General features: G+C 36.1%; 1 protein-coding gene across 5 annotated transcripts in view; it reads right to left on the bottom strand.

Annotated features, from left to right (window-relative positions):
* The window catches only part of LOC106877348 (centrosomal protein CCDC61), a 118,054-nt gene that overhangs the window by 40,583 nt on the left and 56,809 nt on the right, over window positions 1–20,662 (bottom strand). For all 5 annotated transcript variants that reach the window (XM_052970643.2, XM_052970639.2, XM_052970642.2 and 2 more), the window contains exons 4-7: window positions 20,438–20,595; window positions 15,501–15,606; window positions 7,093–7,130; window positions 866–1,124 (exon numbers count right to left, since the gene is read on the bottom strand). In XM_052970643.2, coding sequence (XP_052826603.1) covers window positions 866–1,124; window positions 7,093–7,130; window positions 15,501–15,606; window positions 20,438–20,595 — 561 coding nt within the window. The remainder of the gene's footprint in view (window positions 1–865; window positions 1,125–7,092; window positions 7,131–15,500; window positions 15,607–20,437; window positions 20,596–20,662) is intronic.

Below are 20,662 nucleotides of genomic sequence, written 5' to 3'. Positions count from 1 at the left end.
AAAAAGTGGACATTAAAACAATGACAATGATGTTGATGATTATCTTTGCTACTAGAATAGGTACACCATATCACTGCCTGTCATCAGAAGTGAGTAAAATAGTTGGTATCAGGAAAAGCATCCATCTGTAAAACATTGCCTGAAAAAGTCTCATCCAACTACCATACCCAGCAGAGAAAAGTGGATGTTAAAATAATGAGCTTACTATGCCATATCAATGACAATATTTTTTTTACAAATTGTAATTATGAAAAATTAGCAAAATTCATTAAAAAAAGTTTTAAAAAGCAAAACAGAAAAACTAAGTGAATGTATAATATACTTTAGTGAATCTGTCCCCTATTAGATTTGGTAGGACCTCAATTTCATGTAGTGCATGCCTGCCAATAACATCAATGTAGTTGAGTAGTTTCTCATCTTCCATTAGAGTGTGGAAGTCTCCAAAATACAACTTCTGATATGGCCTGATGACAACATTGGCCAGCAAAGCTAACCCTGAATTGACCAATAATAGTACATTGGTGGAATGTGTCAATAAATCTCCCCTTTAGTCTTATGCCTATGCCATGAGATGGATTGAGCCCTCACAAGAAGCCTTGTATACATAGTATCAAGTACCTTCTTCATAGTCCAGGTTTTTACTCCATAGAGAGGCATACTCTCTACACATATTCCAAAGAAAGCTAGCCTAATTGACGTTCAAATACTCAATTACTAAATGCTTTGAAATTTCTTAAAACACTCCAGGCCAGAATCCTGACATAACATTCTGAAATGCATCACAGTTGCAACCACTTAAAGAAGATATTTTAGTGAATGCATACTTCAGATAATGACAATAAAAATAAAATTCACTTATGAATACCTCTTGTTGCAACTCACAAAGTTCTTGAGTTTTCTTGCGAACAATGCGCTGATGCAGTGTCTTCTCTTTCAACAATTCCATTTCTAGTTTTTTGATGACTGACTTTAAAAGAGTAGTTTCTTTTTTGGCACCATTGACATTCTTCTGTGATGAGATCTCCTTAAGGGCATTGTTGCCATTGAGACCTGCTGCTTTCTCCAACTGGTAATTTGCCCAGTTAACAGCTAGTTCTTCATTATCTGGCACTTCCGCTCTGTAACTGAAGAAAATAAAAATCAATAGGTTGGTTGAGTGAATTTTAAGTATTACCTTTGCTCCTTTACATTGGATGTAGAAAAGTTAATTATTTCATGAAATCCACTTTGTACTATATCATGGACATTTTGGCTTCTTTCCTCATCTTCTGCCTTCTTGTCATTCTGCACTAAGTCCTGTTATATATGTTGTGTATCCATTATTTACACTAGCAGTCCACTATTCACAAATTACACATTATTTACACTAGCAACTCATCATCATTGTCTTCTTTCCAAGTGCTCCTAACCCAACCATATGCAATGAAAGACAGCCATTTATTTCTTCTATAGCAAGATGCATGTGACTGTCACTCTATCATAATTTACCCTCTCAACACCTGGTACAAAACCACCTCCTCCTCTACTACAACTCCATTGGATTAAGGAGGCTTCTCTTTCCTTCTCCCTAGTATCAGTATCATGAAATAAGCATCCAATAGCCTATTGTAAGGTAGTTGGCATTAGGAAAGGCATCCAGCTTGTTGATGTCTGTCAATCATCCTACTCACATCAGCATGGAAAATGGACATTAAATGATGATGACCTACAATTCAGCTACCACCCATTATTTACACTAACTACCCACCATTCAAGTAGAACTCATTATTTACACAAGCTGGTTACCCACGCTAACCATTCAATTAGTACCTTGTCAAATAACATTAGACCAGAAATCTTCATAGGAACCCCATTTCAGCTGTTAGTAACTGTGGTTGTAGTGGAGGCACAATGGCAGCGGACTCGCATTCATAGGATCGCGGTTTTGATTCCCAGACCGGGCGTTGTGAGTGTTTATTGAGCAAAAACACCTAAAGCTCCACAAGGCTCCGGCAGGGGATGGTGGCGAACCCTGCTGTGCTCTTCCATCACAACTTTCTCTCACTCTTATTTCCTGTTTCTGTTGTGCCTGTAATTCAAAGGGTCAGCCTTGTCACACTGTGTCACGCTGAATCTCCCCGAGAACTATGTTAAGGGTACACATATCTGTGGAGTGCTCAGCCACTTGCACATTAATTTCACGAGCAGGCTGTTCCGTTGATCGGATCAACTGGAACCCTCGACGTCGTAAGCGACGGAGTGCCAACAACAACAATTGTGGTTGTACTCTTTCAACCATTACCCAACATTCATGACCATAGGTGAGAAGAGACACAAAAACAAAACTGAAGCTAGCAAGTTTGACTTTTTTACCAACCTCTCCTCCATATTGAATGCTAAAGTTGGTACAATACTGTACCAGCACCACCAATTCTAGCATCCAATTCAGGCCCCTACTTGCAATCACTCATGAATACAGCCCTGAGACATTTAACCTTCTCCACTTATCACAATAAAATACATGTTTTACATATGTAAATACATATTTTATCTTTTATCATTTACATGTTTCAATCATTTTGACTGCAGCCAAGCTGGAGCATCGCCTTGAAGGGTTTCAATCAAATGAATTGACCCCAGGACTTATTTTTAAAGCCCAGTACTTATTATATTGGTCTCTTTTGCTAAACTGCTAAGTTACAGGGACATAAACACACCAACACCAGCTGTCACGCAGTGATAGGGGACAAACACAGAAACAAACCACTCCACTGGGACACTTGCAAGTAGCTATGCCTGATGAGTTCTTTGGATCCACAGATCTACACAACAAAATGGCAATTATTGATAGCATCAAAATAGAGGAAACTGATGTGATATCAGCCATTGATGAGATGAGCTCAAAATCAGCAACAGGACCTGATGGATTCCCAGTAGTTCTCAAAAAGAAATGCAAAGGGGCTCTAGCTAGACCACTTCAGATTCTCTTCCAGAGCTTCCTCACAACAGGGAGACTTCCCAAAAAGTTAAACGAAGGCATTATATGCCCTATCCATAAGGGAGATAGCAGGGCAGACACTAAGAATTATAAACCTCTCTCTCTAACTTCCCATATCAGCAAAGTTATGGAGCGCACTGTAAGGAAGAAACTAATTGCATTCCTTGAAGATAATGGTTTGCTTCCTGACATCCAGCATGGTTTCACTTAGGCAGAAGCTGCCTTACACAGCTTTTGCAATACTATGACTGGGTGTTGAAACAATGAGTCGTTCAAATGTAGATGTGATATATCTTGACTTTGCAAAGGCCTTTGATAAGGTTGATCATGGGATGATATGTCACAAACTACGGAGACTGGGCATAACTGGGAAAATTGGAGAGTGGTTGCATGATTTCTTAAAAGACAGAAGCCAGGCTGTAGCAGCTAACAAAGCCCTCTCCATGGAAACATGAATAGAAAGTGGAGTGCCTCGGGGAATTGTATTGGGGCCACTACTGTTCATGGTGGCTCTTTCAGACATGTCATCAGTTACACAGATGGCCATACTTACTAGCTATGCCAATGACACAAAAGTAGTACAAGCAGTCAAGGAATCTTCTGATGCTAATCCTCAACAGAAAGACCTAGATGCCATATATAAATGGGCTAAGAACAATAACATGCAAATTCCAAGCCCTCAGAAGTCACAACAACGATACTTTGGACCAAAAGGAGCAGCAATCTTGATATTGATATGAGCAACAATGCCTCATTTGACATGCATGTCACCAAGACAGTGGCAGTGTGCAGGTGAATGGCCCGATGGATGCTGAGAACCTTCAGAACAAGGGACTAGGAAACTATGCTGATCCTATAGAGGACATTTGTCCTCAACTGTGGTCACCTTACACTGTAGGATTAATAGCAGAACTTGAGGTAGTTCAGCGATACTACACAAGGAAGATTGCATCAATGAGACAGCTGAACTACTGGGAGAGACTGAAAGAGCCATGACTTTACTTCCTGGAGCAAAAACGGGAGAGGGATGCAATGATATATATGTGGAAGACACTGGAGGGGCTGGCACCAAATTTGGAATTCAGAGTTATACCAGACCTCAAAACGGATGTCACTGCGCTGTTCCAAAAGTCCCAGCTGTCTCATCTAAGGCAAGGAACATGTATGACAATAGATTGGGATTCAAGGCCATTTAACACCTATTTAACTCCACAGCTATTTAACTCCTTACCAAAATATCTGAGGGATCTCCATGGAGTGGGAGTAGATGTCTTCAAGAAACAGCTAGACCTCTTACTATCCAAGATCCCAGATGAATCAATATCAAGGCAGGAAACTCAAAAACGAGAAGCAGTATCGAACTCCCTTCTTCACCAAAAGCCAATCCCATAGAATTGGCCAATTAAAAAGTGATTACACTGGTGGTGCACCAAAATGGCTGCAGCCTCAAGGGTGAAACATATAAAAGAATAAAAGAACATCAAGTCTCTGCAGTGTTGTCCCGTTTTGGCATTGGTGTAGCTTTCAATGCCAAAATTTGGCACAATTCCTTCCAGGATCTTCCAGATGTATATTACTGCATACCTCTCCTGCCTTCTCTCCAGGAAGTAGAGTCTTCACTGTTTCAGCCTTTCCCAGTAGCTGAGAAGTTGCAAAGAGACAATCTTCTTTGTGAATCTTCTCTGGATTGCTTCAAGGTCCGCTGTTAATTTCACACTGGTGGGTGACCATAGCTGTGAGCAGTAATCCAGGCAGCTGAGTACGAATGTCCTCCAGAGGACCATCATGGTTTCCTTATCTCTGGTTCTGAATGTTCTCAGGATCCAGCCAGCCAGTCGTCTGCACTTTGTCACCATCCTGGTAATGTGCACTTGGAAAGTGCACATGTCGATATCAAGGTCCCTCACTGATTTAGGCTCTGGGATTGAAATTCCCTGTGGACCAGTGTACTCTGTAAGTTTCATATTCAGTTTTGGACGTTGGTAACGCAGGGCTTGGAATTTTTCAGCATTAAACTGCATATTATTATCCTCAGCCCATCTGTAAATTGAGTCCAACTCCTGCTGCAGATGTGCAACATCGCTGGGGTTCTGTATTTTCTGCAAGACTTTCGTATCGTCTGTGTAGCTTGCAAGGGTGGCTATCAAGGCACTTGAGGGCATATCTGAGAGGGCCACTATAAAAAGCAGTGGTCTCAAGACAGTGCCCTGTGGAACACCGCTCACTATTTGAGTTTTCATAGAGGTGGCTCCATTAGCCACTACTGTCTGACTTCTATCTATCAGAAAGTCATGTAACCACTCTCCAAGTTTTCCAACTATGCCGAGATCACACAGTTTGTGGCATATCATACCATGATCCACCTTGTTAAAAGCTTTTGCAAAATCAAGGTATATTACATCCACATTTGAGTTGTTGAGCAACTGCCTCAACACCCAATCATAATGTTGTAAGAGCTGGGTCAGGCAGCTCCTACCTGGTTGAAAGCCATGCTGGGTATCACTCAGCAAGTTATTTTCTTCAAGGAATGTGATTAGTTTCCCTCTGACTATCTATTCCATGACTTTGCTGATGTGTGAATCAGAGAGATAGGCCTATAGTTTTTGGCATCTGCTCTGCTTACCCCTTTATGGATTGGGAATATTATACCCTCCTTCAGCTTGCTTGGCAGTCTGCCATTTGCAAGAAAGCTCTGGAAGAGAATCTGGAGGGGTTTTTCCAGGGCATGCTTACACGATTTGAGGAGGATTGCTGGGAAACCATCAGGACCAGCAGTTGAGTTTGCATCCACTTCATCTATGGCTAGTAGTATATCTTCTTTGCCAATGCCAGAACGGGACGACACTGCATAGTGCCAAAGATCCCAGCAATGCCATCGCACTTCAGGACCAGTTACTGCAACAGCCTGGGTTTCAGGGGCCCACAGCTTTTTAATATTCTCCCAAAGGGCTTGAGGAACCTGCACAAAGTAGATGTAGGCGTTTTTAAATCAAAGCTGGACCTCTTCCTGTTGAGAGTCCCAGATGAACCTACCTCACGGCAAGAGGTGCAAATGAGGGTAGCTACATCAAACTCCATTCTTCACCAAGGGCCACAAATTGGAGGAGGATCTCAGAAATAAAAGTGTTGCAAAATGGCAGTGCATCAGCATGATTGCGGTTTTGAAATGGTTCTGCACAAAGCTATCTGGCTATGCTACAGAAGCTGCATTACAACAGCAGGATGGAGCAGAGGGTCAGTACTTTCAGCAGGACGGGGCATCAGCCCATTATGCTACGGTTGTGTGAGACTGGCTGGACGCCAACCTGCCCTGTCGATGGATTGGCAGGTGAGGACCACTTGAGTGGCCATCTCGTTCGCCGGATTTGACCCCACCCGTCTTTTTCCTGTGGGGCGTTCTCAAAGAGAATGTCTACTCAACAAAGCCCCGCAACATTGCTGAACTTAAGGAACAAATTCGAGCTGCCAGATAACTTTGTGCAGAACCATTTCAAAACCGCAATCTTTTGCTCTTTTGTTAATCAGGTGGACATAATCAATATAACAGTATATCTGAAATAGGGGAAAAAAAAAGAAATAAAAATATAAGATTTCAGCTTTCAAATGACATATGAAATAGAAAAATTGAATAAGTATCAACAAAGTTATAAGCAAAAGAAAATATATAGTTACTTATGGCGGACCCTGTATATAATATATATATAATATATATAATAAATATATATATTTCACAAGCAGGCTATTCTTTTGATCGGATCAACTGGAACCCTCGTCGTCATACCAATGGAGTGACGCGACATGTATATGTATGTATGTATGTATAGATAGATAGATAGATAGATAGATAGATAGATAGATAGATATAGAGACCGACAGACAGACAGACAGATATTTGAAGGGCCTCTGTCAGTTTCCATCTATCAAATCCTCTCACAATGATTTGGTCAGCCCAAGGTATAGTAGAAGGCACTTAAAGTGCCACACAGAGGGACGGAACCTGGGCCCATGTTGTTGGAAAGCAAACTTCTTACCACACAGCCACACCTGTGTCTTTAAGAATGCGGAATACATAAAATAGCTGATTTTTATATAAAGTACATGAAGGTAATACTTACTCTTTCAACTTTTCCAAATCTTTAGGTGTATGTTTCAACTGAAAGGTGAACATTAAAACAGAATCAATATAAAAAAAAATATCTACCTTCAATAATGAAATAATTAAACTCAATTTTGGAATTGCGACATTGAAGGAAATAAATATAAGAAACCTTTTTCTATGAAATAAATATGGTGAAGCTATCATGTTATGAAGTATATAACAGGTGAGACATTGTAATGGCCAAGGATGAAAGAGTTAATTATTTAATCTAGCAATCTGATGAGGTGCAAGTATGGTCGTGTGGATATGTGATAGACTTTGCAATCAAATAATCACAAGTTCTATGGCACTGCATGGCAACTTGGGCATGTGTGTTTGCTGTAGCTTTCGTCCAGCCAATGCCGTGTGAGTGGAACTGGTATAGAGAAACTGTATGGAAGCCTGTCATACATATACATATATACATATACAGACATATATATATATATATATATATATATATATACACACATATATGTACATGCATATATTTACATATCTATACAAACGTATATATATAAACATTTATATGTATATATATATATATATATATATATATATATATACAAATTTAAGGAATGGAGTAAACGCACGTTATTACTGCATGCTTTATTCCCACATATGTTTCGAAGAATTACAATTTATGCGATCCATAGGAATCGTCGATGTTAAAAATGTAAACTTCTCCTCAGGGAATGTATGGGAACCATCTTAAACATAAGACATTTATATATATCGGTCATAATGTCTTACGTTTAAGATGGTTCCCATACATTCCCTGAGGAGAAGTTTACATTTTTAACATCGACGATTCCTATGGATCGCATAAATTGTAATTCTTCGAAACATATGTCGGAATAAAGTATGCAGTAATAACGTGCGTTTACTCCATTCCTTAAATTTTTATATATACTCAAATACCCAAAATATCAAGGAGTTTCTGCCTCACCAACAGGAATTACACCAGTTATTTTGTGATCTTTGCTACCTTGGTTTCTATTAACCCATTTATTCTATCCGAATTATTATTTATTAGGATAAAATAAATACATATAATTATATATATATATATACATATATACATACATGTATACATATAAACATATATATATATATATATATATATATATATATATATATATATATATATATATATATATATATATATATATATATATATATATATACATACATTTACATACATACAAACATATACATATATGTATACATACATGTATTGGCACCTGTGATGTCGCAACTCATTTCTACAGCTGAGTGAACTGGAGCAACATGAAATAAAGTGTCTTGCTCAAGAACACAACATGCAGCCCGGTCCGAGATTCGAACTCACAACCTTGCGATCATAAGCTTGACGCTCTAACCACTGAGCCATGCGCCTTCACTACATATATAAATACATATATATAGATACATATATATAGATATACATAAATCTTTAGTTACAGTTTCTCATTCAAACTACATAATAGGCAGAATAGTCGGATTAAGACAGTAGGGTGTTTTGAGAGAGATTTGGCTGCTATTTCTACCAGGTCTAGCTACCATCTAGAGGACTGCCTTATTGATATTATATATTCCTTATGCTTTCCAAAACTGAGTTACAGATTTTGACGTATGGGGTATCGAAAGATTCAGTACTATTTTGGCTACAAATTAAACTTAATTTTCATTCACATATTTGCATTTCAAAAGTTTAACATAATCTTTTCCATAAATCAACTATCACAAAAAATTTTTACTATTACATCACATTTTCTATATGTGTGTGTATCTTAAAAGATGTCAATCATCACAACACACACCTTCACACACTCTATCTCTCTTTCTCACCCTCTTTCTCTCTCACATATACACAAGCAAGCACGCATGCAAGCACACACACACACGTCCATTTCATATAGGCGTACATACATCTTTCACTTTCTTTCTCTGTTCTTTTCGCTTATCTTCTTTCAATTTCTGCTCTCTTGAAATAAAATTTTTACGGATACAACTGCTTACAAAAATAGGGATTATTGTATAATTTCTTTCTATGTTCATAATTTTTTGTTTATAATATTAGGAAAAATATGCCACCAAAGACAAGACGTAATCTCTCCAGAAACAAGTATAAAACAAGGAGGATTGTAGAAAACCGAAAGCAAGAGTCTGAAAAGAGAAGCTAAATAAGATTTTCTCAACATCAGCAAATGCATGTTGCAGCACTTAATGCTGGATCATTAAGTCAATGTTTTAATGATTAGACAGTGGTCCAATAGAATAGCTCTCAGAAACAGACTACGTACAAATTCATTCTTCATAACTCCTGAAGCTGTTTTCAGATATGATCGATCCCGTTCTTATAAAAATGATAACTCTGTCCAAATTGGTGTGCTAAACACAAATTGCCTTTATATACACTGACAGCTTCTCAGTACATTAAAAAATCACATAACACCCACAGGTTAGGGCCTAAAATACTCTAAACAAACGCATAGCATGTTGCTTAGTCAAATTAGCCCATCATTTACTCCACAAATGCTTTGTAGTCAATGCTGCACTTTCCCATATCACCTGTTTCAACATAACTGTAATATATTATATACAAACTATACCATTTTAATCCCGAGCAACACTGGGTGTCTCTGCTAGTGTATGTATATATATATATATATATATACACACACACACACACACATATATATCAGAGTAAATGCACAAAGCAAAGTTTATGTATAATCACAATTTAAGTTAGTTGAAATATGTGTCACATATTTCAACTAACCTAAATTGTGATTATATATATATATATATATATATATATATATATATATATATATATATTAGAAGCTTTGGAGGTGAAGTACAGGAATTATATATTAGAAAAAGATAATAAGGTATTCAGATATCTGGATGTTTGTATATTTACAGATTTTTATTAATATGTCACATGTTTTTATAAATTAGCGCTTGCATCTATTCTTGTAGATTCTCCAGAAAATGTGGAGAATCTACAAGAATAGATGCAAGCGCTAATTTATAAAAACATGTGACATATTAATAAAAATTTGTAAATGTACAACCATCCAGATATCTGAGTACCTTATTATTTTTTTCTAATATATATATATATATATATATATATATATATATATATATGTATATATATATATATACATACATACACAAATACATATATACTTATACGTATATACATATACACATATACATATACACATATACACATACATATAAACATATACATATATGCATATACATATACACATATAAACACATACATATATACATATACATGTAAACACATACATACATATATATACATATATATATATACAAAAAATCAAAATAAGCAACACGGATTTCGAAGATGGTTGCAGTACGCACGTTTCATGCTACTCTATTTATTTAAGTAATGCGAGCATTACATTAAATGCAATATGTAGAGCAATCTTCAGCTGCACGAAAATGCAGAAAATTACAGTAGAATAGACATATTATAATTGTGGCAACATTTCAAATCCAAGTGGGAGGAAGAATACATAAAAATCCATCTTGACATAGCCAAGTCTATCAGGCTAGTAATTGGTTCTAGGCAAAAATTCTGACTGTCTCTGATTTTATTGTCTCTTATCTAGTAGTAATAGTATAAGGGACAATCACTTCTAAGGAAAGGGAAGGTGTAAGCATTATGCATGGACATGGCTATAAAAGGATATGGTTATAAAGGTTCCTCTGGTCAGAGTGGCAACACTCTTATAGGTTGGGTTTTTTTTACTACTATCAAAATGTTGAGGAATTAAACCCTAGGTATATAGGTCAAACAGGGCTTTTTCTTTAGTCTGAATAGAGCATCAGTATTGTTTTACAGACATCAATATTAGTTTAAACAATATTTTAACAATAAGAGGTATGTTAATAACAATAAAATGAAATGTCCTCGTTAAGAGATTTAACATTGAAATGTAGTTAGTTTATACAAAAATCATGAAGTAATGTCAGTATTGAATTCAGAGGCTATAAGGTGTAAGGTCTAAGGATATTAAGTATATTGGGTTCATGAAAAACTATTTTGAATTATTTTTAAAATGATTTTAAAATTTTAGCTGATATATATAATATAATAATACTATTTTGAAGACACATAAATGTAAGCTATATTTTTATAATGTGAAGAAAAAATTAGTATAGGATTTATATAGTTTAAATAATGGGTTTACTAAGGTTTGAGGGACAGAAAAAGGAAAATGATATTAGGAATTAACAAGGTCATTCAATACAGGAACATGATGATTGATTAAAAGTTTCATTAGTCATGAGTTTGTTTAAAGATTAACATGGGCTAATTAAATAATATTAATTGAATAAGGATTAGATTAATTTTGGGCATAAGGATTAGATTTATTTAAGTTAAAAATTTAAAAAAACAAGACACTATTGCTGTAAGCCCTGGAATAATGTAATAAATAATAATGATTCTTTTAAAATCAAGCATTAAATAAGGTAAAAACTTATGAAAAATGAAAAATTTCCAATTCTTATAAGCTATATAGGGTTAAGATACATATTGAGAAACTAACAGTATTAGCAGAAGTGGAGTGAAAAAATATCTTCTATGGAGTAAAGATGAAATCTTATTTATCACAAGTAGATTAAATGATAAGGTGAGAGATCAGGAATATGTGTTATAAAGGTTCAATTTCCAATTTAAAATAAATGCTAATTAATAGCCCTAGATGACCATGGTAGAAGTTAAAATACTATATTTTGATAATTTTAACTACTTTTTTCAACTACATTTTAAAATGTTGCCACAATTATAATATGTCTATTGTATTGTAATTTTCTGCATTTTCGTGCAGCTGAGGATTGCTCTACATATTGCATTTAATGTAATGCTCGCATTACTTAAATAAATGGAGTAGCATGAAACATGCGTACTGCAACCATCTTTGAAATCCGTGTTGCTTATTTTGATCACCTAGTTTTTGGAATGGTTTTTATATAATACCATACCATACTATATTCTGGTGCCTAAACATAAGTACCATATTCAATTTTTGAATCTAAATCTAAACCTATATATAAATACATATATATATATACACATATATATATACACACATATATATAAACATATATGTATACACATATATGTACACATATATATACACACATATGTGTATACAAATATTTATATACATATATATTTATATACACATATATATATATACATACATATATATATATGTATACACACACACATATATATATATACATACATATATACATATACATACATACATATACATACATACATACATATATATGTATACACACACACATATATATATATACATACATATATACATATACATACATACATATACATACATACATACATACATATATATATATATATATATATATATATATATATACACATGTATATATACATATACATACATGTATATATATACATATATGTATATATATACATATGGAGGCACATGGTTTAGTGGTTAGGGTGTCAGCACCATGATCGTAAGACTGTGGTTTCAATTCCTGGGCCGGGCAACGCGTTGTATTCTTGAGCAAAACACTTCATTTCACGTTGCTCCAGTCCACTCAGCTGGCAAAAATGAGTAACGCTGCTATGGACTGGAGTCCTGTCCAGCTGGGGAATGCATATGCCACTGAAACCGGGAAACTGGGCCCATGAGCCTGGCTAGGCATTAAAAAAGGTGCATTTATTTATTTTATAAATACATATACATACATGTGTGTGTATATATATATATATATATATATATATATATATCATCATCATCATCGTTTAACATCAGCTTTCCATGCTAGCATGGGTTGGACGATTTGACTGAGGACTGGTGAAAACCAGATGGCTACACCAAGCTCCAATCTGATTTGGCAGAGTTTCTACAGTTGGATGCCCTTCCTAACGCCAACCGCTCAGAGAATGTAGTGGGTGCTTTTACATGCCACCAGCACGAAAGCCACTCAGGGGGTACTGGGCAACGGCCATGCTCGAAATGGTGTATTTTACGTGCCACCTGCACAGGAGCCAGTCCAGCGGGACTGGCAACGAACTCGCTCGAATGTCTTTTCACATGCCACTGGCACAAGTGCCAGGAAGGCGACGTTGGTAACGGTCACACTCAAATGGTGCTATTTACGTGCCACCGTCACGAAGCCAGGCAGCTGGTACTCTGGCAACGATCACGCTCGGACAGTGCTCTTAGTGAGTTACTGGTACTGGTACTGGTGCCATCACGATTTCGCTTGCCCCAATAGGTCTTCGCAAGCCGAGTTTAGTGTTCAATGAAGACGTTGGGATGGGTGCCAGTCTACAAATTTAGTTCGATTTCGATTTCGATTTCACTTGCCTCAACAGGTCTTTGCAAGCAGAGTTTAGTATCCAAAGAAGGAATGTTACGCATAAACGGGCTATATATATGTGTGTGTGTGTGTGTGTGTGTGTGTGTGTATATATATATATATATATATATATATATATATATAAATATACACATATATTTACATGTATATACATACATATACATATATACATACATATTCATATATACATCCATACATGTATATATATGTATATATACATACATGTATATATGTTGGAGCCTAGTGTTGCCATCCGGTTTCACCAGTCCTCAGTCAAATCGTCCAACCCATGCTAGCATGGAAAGCGGACGTTAAACGATGATGATGATGATGATACATACATATACATATATACATTCATGTATATATATATATATATATATATATATATATATATATATATATATATACACACACACATATATGTACATATATACATACATGTATATTTACATTCTTTACAATTGACGGATATTTGTCCACGTCTTGTTTGTTGTTAACACGTTTTGGCTGATATACCCTCCAGCCTTCATCAGGTGTCTTGGGGAAATTTCAAACCTGGGTTCTCCGAAAATCTGCCCATCCATTAGAACGCCCATGGGCGGTTATTTGTGGTTAAAAGTGGAAACAGAGTTAGTGCTCTTGTTTGCATTCTGTTTAGATGTTCATTTGCTCTACGTCTGTAGATAAATTCAAAGGATTTTTATTCCCAATAATACAGTCGAAAGAAAATATATCAAAAGGTGTTCAACGATCATATACCATTAGTGAAAAATTGAGTGCTATTAAACGAGTGAAAGAATATTCTGGCAATTTATCTGCTGCGTCAAGAGACTTAGGTATTTATAGAAAATGACTGAGAGAATGGTGCACAAAAGAAACTGAGTTAATCAATATGTCAGACAAGAGGAGGTGCAGATCAATTGGTGGAGGTAGAGAACCAGTACATAGAGATCTAGAGACTGAGCTCTTACAGTGGATTGTTGTTCAGCGTGCAAACAATATAATTGTAAATTATCACCGTTTACGGGAATATACTTTTGAATTGGTAAAAAGGTTTGGAATTGAAATGAACAGCTTTAGATGTTCTGATAAATGGATTTTCAATTTCATGAAACGGAATAAACTGACTGTGAGAAAGATTACACATGTTGATCAAGCAGACACTAGCACTGACCACTTCCCTGCCCCACATCCACACACCTACACAAACACACATGCACACGTCAAGGTCACCAGCCCTCTTCCACACGCACGCACACCTTCGTTTTTGGGATCACCACTTCTTTATTATCTCCCCTTCTTCCTAGCTCTCCTGTGTGACTCTTCTGTCCGGCATTCGCCATGATAGATCGTTAGCCATTACACATTCTTTATTTTCTCTCCTTGTTTCTTTGTGTTCCTTTCTGTGGAAGAGCGTAGGCTCGAAACATTAAAGACTTTTTCACCTCCCAAGCGTTAAACTAATATAACTGTTTGTTGTCTACACCACCTGTCTTCGTCTTTTGTTTTTTTGTGAATTTTCTCCATATATATACATATATATATATATATATATATATATATATATATATATATGTGCACATGTGTGACTAAGTGAATGTTTACATTCTGTGTCTTTGCATGAAAGTGTAGAGCTAAAAATTGTGACATTTTCTGTCAACATAGTATCTGCCAGTTCCATGCTTTCAGAGACAAGTAGACTAAATAATTCCTTTAGGGTTAGTATCAGGAAGAGCGTCCAGCTGTAAAGCAATGCTTCATGCAACCCATCCAGAATGGTAAAATGGACACAATACAAATAAATCATAAATGGTTGCTCACAAATTATTGTTACAAACTAAAGGCAAAGAATGCAAAACAAAGATATTTTTAAACAATGGAGGTGAAAGAATATCTGGAAAGACTAATAAAAATTAGAACTAAAATCCATATTTGGACAATAAATACCTCATCTTTAAGTTGTTTTACTTCAGATCTTAGATTAACAATGATCTGTTGTAGAGAAGTGTTGTTAGCCGTCTGTTTTTGGTGTAAAGGAAGTGGATAATGTATTCTGAAACAGTAGGAAACAGTATTTCAATAAAGAACAGGAATTCTTCTATATATATATATGTATGTGTGTGTGCGTGTGTGTGTATAAATATATCATCCATTCAACACTTGTTTATTCATTACACTCACCCCCTCCATCTCTCACTCTTCCATACACTCCTGCAACCTCTATCCACTCACACTCCCAATTCTTCTGCCCCTATACACTTCTACTCACCTTGTACCTAGATGGTCCACTTTGATACCTCATAACTACTATTTTATCTCTTCCCCACTCCAGCCTGATCATCCCCTACCATCTCTTCCAAAAATGTAAACAACCATGTAGCCCCTCTACAACATGAAACCTGTCCTACTCTGACCCCTTCTCTCTCACTTTAATCCCTCATCTCCAAGCATAAAGCTGTCTCTCTCAGGATCTGTAGTTTCATAAGTTGCTGGAAAGTGGTTGGCATTAGAAAGGACATTCAGCCATAGAAACCATACCAAAGTAGACAGTGAAACACAATACAATCCTTTGCCCCATCAGATCCTGTTAAACTGCCCAGTTTATGCCAGCATAGAACATGGACATTAAATGGTGACGATGATGTATATAACAAAAATAAAATGCAATACAATAAAAAACAAATACAATTATACACTATCAATTATCATCAAGTATGAATAATTATTTAAATGTTCAAGATGAATTATTTGCTAATAAAATTAGTACTTTTTTGACTCAAATCAATAATAAGAAAACAATGTGAATAAGAAAGCATTATATTTGAGAAAGTAATCTGAATGCTAAAGGGTTAAGCAAAGCAGGGTTTGAACTTGAAACTGAAAGGGGCAAAACTGAATATTGTTATACACCGAGTCTAACTCAGCTAAATGCATAGAAGCATTTCTTCTGACTCTTTATGTTCCTAGTTTAAATACCACCAAAGTCAGCTTTGTTATTCATCCTTTTGGAGTCAATAAAATAAGTAGCTGTTGCGCTCTGGGGTCAATGTAATCGACTTCCCTTCCCCTTAAAAAAGTCCTGGACATGTGCCAAAATTAGAAAGAATTATTAATAACTGTTTCTTCAATATTTTGGATGGTAGATTTAACCCATTACTCTTGAGTACCTTCAGCAGAGGTATCCAACTCTGCTGCAAGCATTTGGACCAGGTTTCCATCCTGCAGATACCTTCATTCCCCAGCCTGCAGATACCTTCATTCCCCAGCCTGCAGATACCTTCATTCCCCAGCATGCAGATCCTTCAGATCTGCAGGCTGAAGGATACCTGCAGATACCTTCATCAACCCCAGCCCTCAACTGATACTTATTCTATCGACCCTGAAAGGATGAAAGGCAAAGTCGACTTCAGCAGCATTTGAACTCAGAACTAGACAAAATGCTGCTAAGCATTTTACCCAGCATGCTAACAATTCTGCCAGCTCCCCACCTTACATGGAAGTAGATATTGCATGGCAATTTTTCTGATGCTCTAATAAATGCTACTATCCACCACCCTTCAGCCATTATTAATAATTAAGGGATTTATAATACATGCATTGTAGTCATTAGCCTAACCCCTTTCAGAACAAACAGTAAGTTTGATGCAACACACCCTAATTATTTGACTGCACTCTACTAGGTCGAACACAGAGTGACAAAATATGCAGTGTTCCAAAAACCAGAAGCATAAGTGGTATTTCTGGAGGTCAGCCATAAATGTTTAATTAGTTATTTGAGCAGACCGAATTAGGCTTCTTAACAAGAAAACATTGTTTGTAAACACAACTTTTAAAATATAAAATTAGATATGTCTATTTTAGTTGAGAAAATTAAAGATTCTTATAGTAATGTTCTGTACAAAGGAATATTAACCGTCTGCCCAGAAACAGCCAATGAAACAAATGCTTGCAACAAAATATGAACATTTGAATTCCAGTTACAGTTTTCTTGCTCACACAATCTGTATTTGTCCATACATCATACTACTGCTTACTTAAGCTTTAAAATTTTTACACATGTCTACATATGTATAAATTAGCTGAATATATGCCCAACACAAGCCAGCATGGAAAATTGATGTTAAATGGTAATTATATATATATATATATATATATATATATATATATATATATATATATATGATGATGATGATGATGATGATGATATATATATCTATGTATGTATCATCATCATCATTTAACATCCATTGTTAATTTTAGATCAGTATATCTAAAAGATATACTGATCCAAAGATATACTGATCATTTAGATATAATGATATACACTATCTACTTATCTCTATCTCTCCTATCTGTCTCTTATGCTTTTCCTCCCTCCTATATATACTTACTATACTCACATTCTTTCTCTCTCTCTCTCTATATATATATATAGATATATATATATATATATATCTCACACAAGCTGCTCCCACTCTCACTCTCTCTTGACATGATATGTAATTGCTTTTATCTTATTTAGAACTTTATTGTGGTGATATTTTTGCTTTCATTTTGTGATAGACAGCTATCACAGAAAATGCTAGATTTCAAATCCTGTTTTCTGACTGGGGAAAAATTATCAAACTTTAAATATCTGACTTTTTTCTAAAAACTTTTCTGGAATGAATGGATCACAAAATCAGATTCAGCATGGAAAAATTACATTAATATAGCCAATTTGAAAATTTTCATTTAATTCTAAAATTTCAAAATCTATGACAGCAACAGAAAAGATTCCCTCTCTCTCTGTCTTTTACATTTTCCGCATTGTAAAATTTACCCCTCTCTATATATATTTACCACATTCCCTCCCATTCTTTCTTTGTATACATATCTTTCATACTGTGTGTGTGTGTGTGTGTGTGTGTGTGTGTGTGTGTGTGTGTGTGCGTGCGTGCGCGTGCGTAAAAAATTTCATTAGGGTGACAGAGTAGAAAGACGCTCACAATCATCAGAGGCAAGCTCAGTAGCTATGGTATAATGTCAGTGTCTGGGGAGGCTGACCGGAAGGGCGAGTCGGCCGGAAGGGGAAAAAGGGCAGGGGGTGCCTCGATTGGCATTCGTGCCCTTTTTTCGAACGGGGCTGCGGTCAGGACAAGACGTGTTAAGCGACGGTCTAGGTTTGGGAAGGTTTGGGAGAAGCAGCTGCTATTCCTGGTGTACTTTGGGTCAGGGCAAGCTTCAAGGATCGGATACCGCAAGACGGACTCGCAGTCGAGGAAAGGAAAACCGAGGTAAGGCGATTACATCTACTCGTACGCACACACCACAGTAGCCACCCAAACCGAGAAGGAATAGACTTGATGATATGCGAACATAAGCTTCTGTTGCATGATCTCATGAGACACCCCAGCATAGGATGCCTCGATTAGATGATAAGTGCACAAGAGCCTCTGTCACATGGACACAAGATACGGTGTTCCATTTCAATTCAAATTACCTCAATTTCCAGTGAGTCTTAGTTTTGCCATGGCCATCAACCAATCACAAGGGTAAATATTTTTGGTTGCCAATTTACACCTTGAAGAGCCCTACTTCAACCATGGTCAGCTTTATGTTGGATGTTGAAGAGTAAGAAATAAGGAAAATCTTTCCAAATTTGAATTCCAGTTACAGTTTTCTTGCTCACACAATCTGTATTTGTCCATATATCATACTACTGTTTACTTAAGCTTTAAAATTTTTACACATGCCTACATATTCATAAATTAGCTGAATATGTGCTCAACACAAGCCAGTATGGAAAATTGATGTTAAATGGTTAAATTGAAGTTAAATGGTTAAATTGATGTTAAATGCACAAAATGGAAAAACAAAAAAACTTTGTTTATCAAAATGCCCAAAATAATCCAAAAATCCATCCTGACCAAGATGGAATAAAAAAAATTAAAATGAAAGCATTCTATTTTGAAAATTACCCAGCAACGATAGGATACTCAGCTAGTATATTTATTTACATGATTAAAAATGTACAAATCAGTTGAATATACATATATTTCATTATCATCGTTATTTTTGTTTTTCCACACTAGTACAGAGCAGAGAGAATTTGTTAAGTCAGATTTTCTACAACCAGATGCTCTTCCTGCCACCAACTCTCACCTATTTCCAAACAAAGTAATATTTTCCCATGGCTAGATATGTTTTCACAAAAGATTGAAAATGAATGACACCACTACAATATGAAAGTGATGCTTGTTTATAACTATCATGTAATGTCAAGACAAGGATAAATACACACACATAAGTATGTATACAATGAGCTTCTTTCAGACTCAATTAAGCAAATTCACTCACAAACTTTTAGTCAGCCATAGGCTGTTGTAAAATACATTTTCCCAAGGTGGTACACAGTGGAATTAAACCTCAATGAAATGCATCCAACCTATGTGAGTATAGAAAAGTGAACATTAAAATGTTGATGATGGTGACAATATTAAGTTAAAAACACCTTAGATAGAAAAAAGGCAGAAGGGTACCTGTGAGACTCATCATCATCATTTAACATCCATTTTCTATGCTGGCATGGGTTGAACAGCTTGACAGGAACTGACATAACCAGGGGCTGCACCAGCTTCCATAGTCTGTTTTGGCTTGGTTTTTACAGCTGGGTGCCCTTCCTAATGCCAACCACTCCACAGAGTGCACTGCGTACTTTTTACATGGAACTAGTACCAGTGCTTTTTACATGGTACCAGCACCAGTGCTTTTTATGTGGCACCAGCACACACACACACCAATGCTTTTTATGTGGCACCTTCTAAAACAAATCATTACTGTAGCATTAAGTGAATGACATAAACCACTAACATCTAGAAGAGAAAACTTTAAGCTCTACTGACCGATCAAATTCAACAGTATAAGTTAGTATTAAATAGCGCTTGGTATTAAGGTTTGCAGGAGTTTGTTTCTCAGCATTGGTTCGGTTACCAGAGCGCTGTAGCCGGAGCTGCTCCAAATCAGCATATGTTAGTAAATCAAGGGTCACACTTTCACTTTGCTAGGGCAAGAAAAAAATAAAGATGAAAAGCATTTATAAAATACGGAAATAAGACAAAAGAAACCAA

The sequence above is a fragment of the Octopus bimaculoides genome, chromosome 9, assembly GCF_046866305.1.
Source record: "Octopus bimaculoides isolate indiv1 chromosome 9, ASM4686630v1, whole genome shotgun sequence".
NCBI lineage: Eukaryota > Metazoa > Mollusca > Cephalopoda > Octopoda > Octopodidae > Octopus > Octopus bimaculoides.
This window is presented reverse-complemented; position numbering and strand designations above follow the sequence as displayed.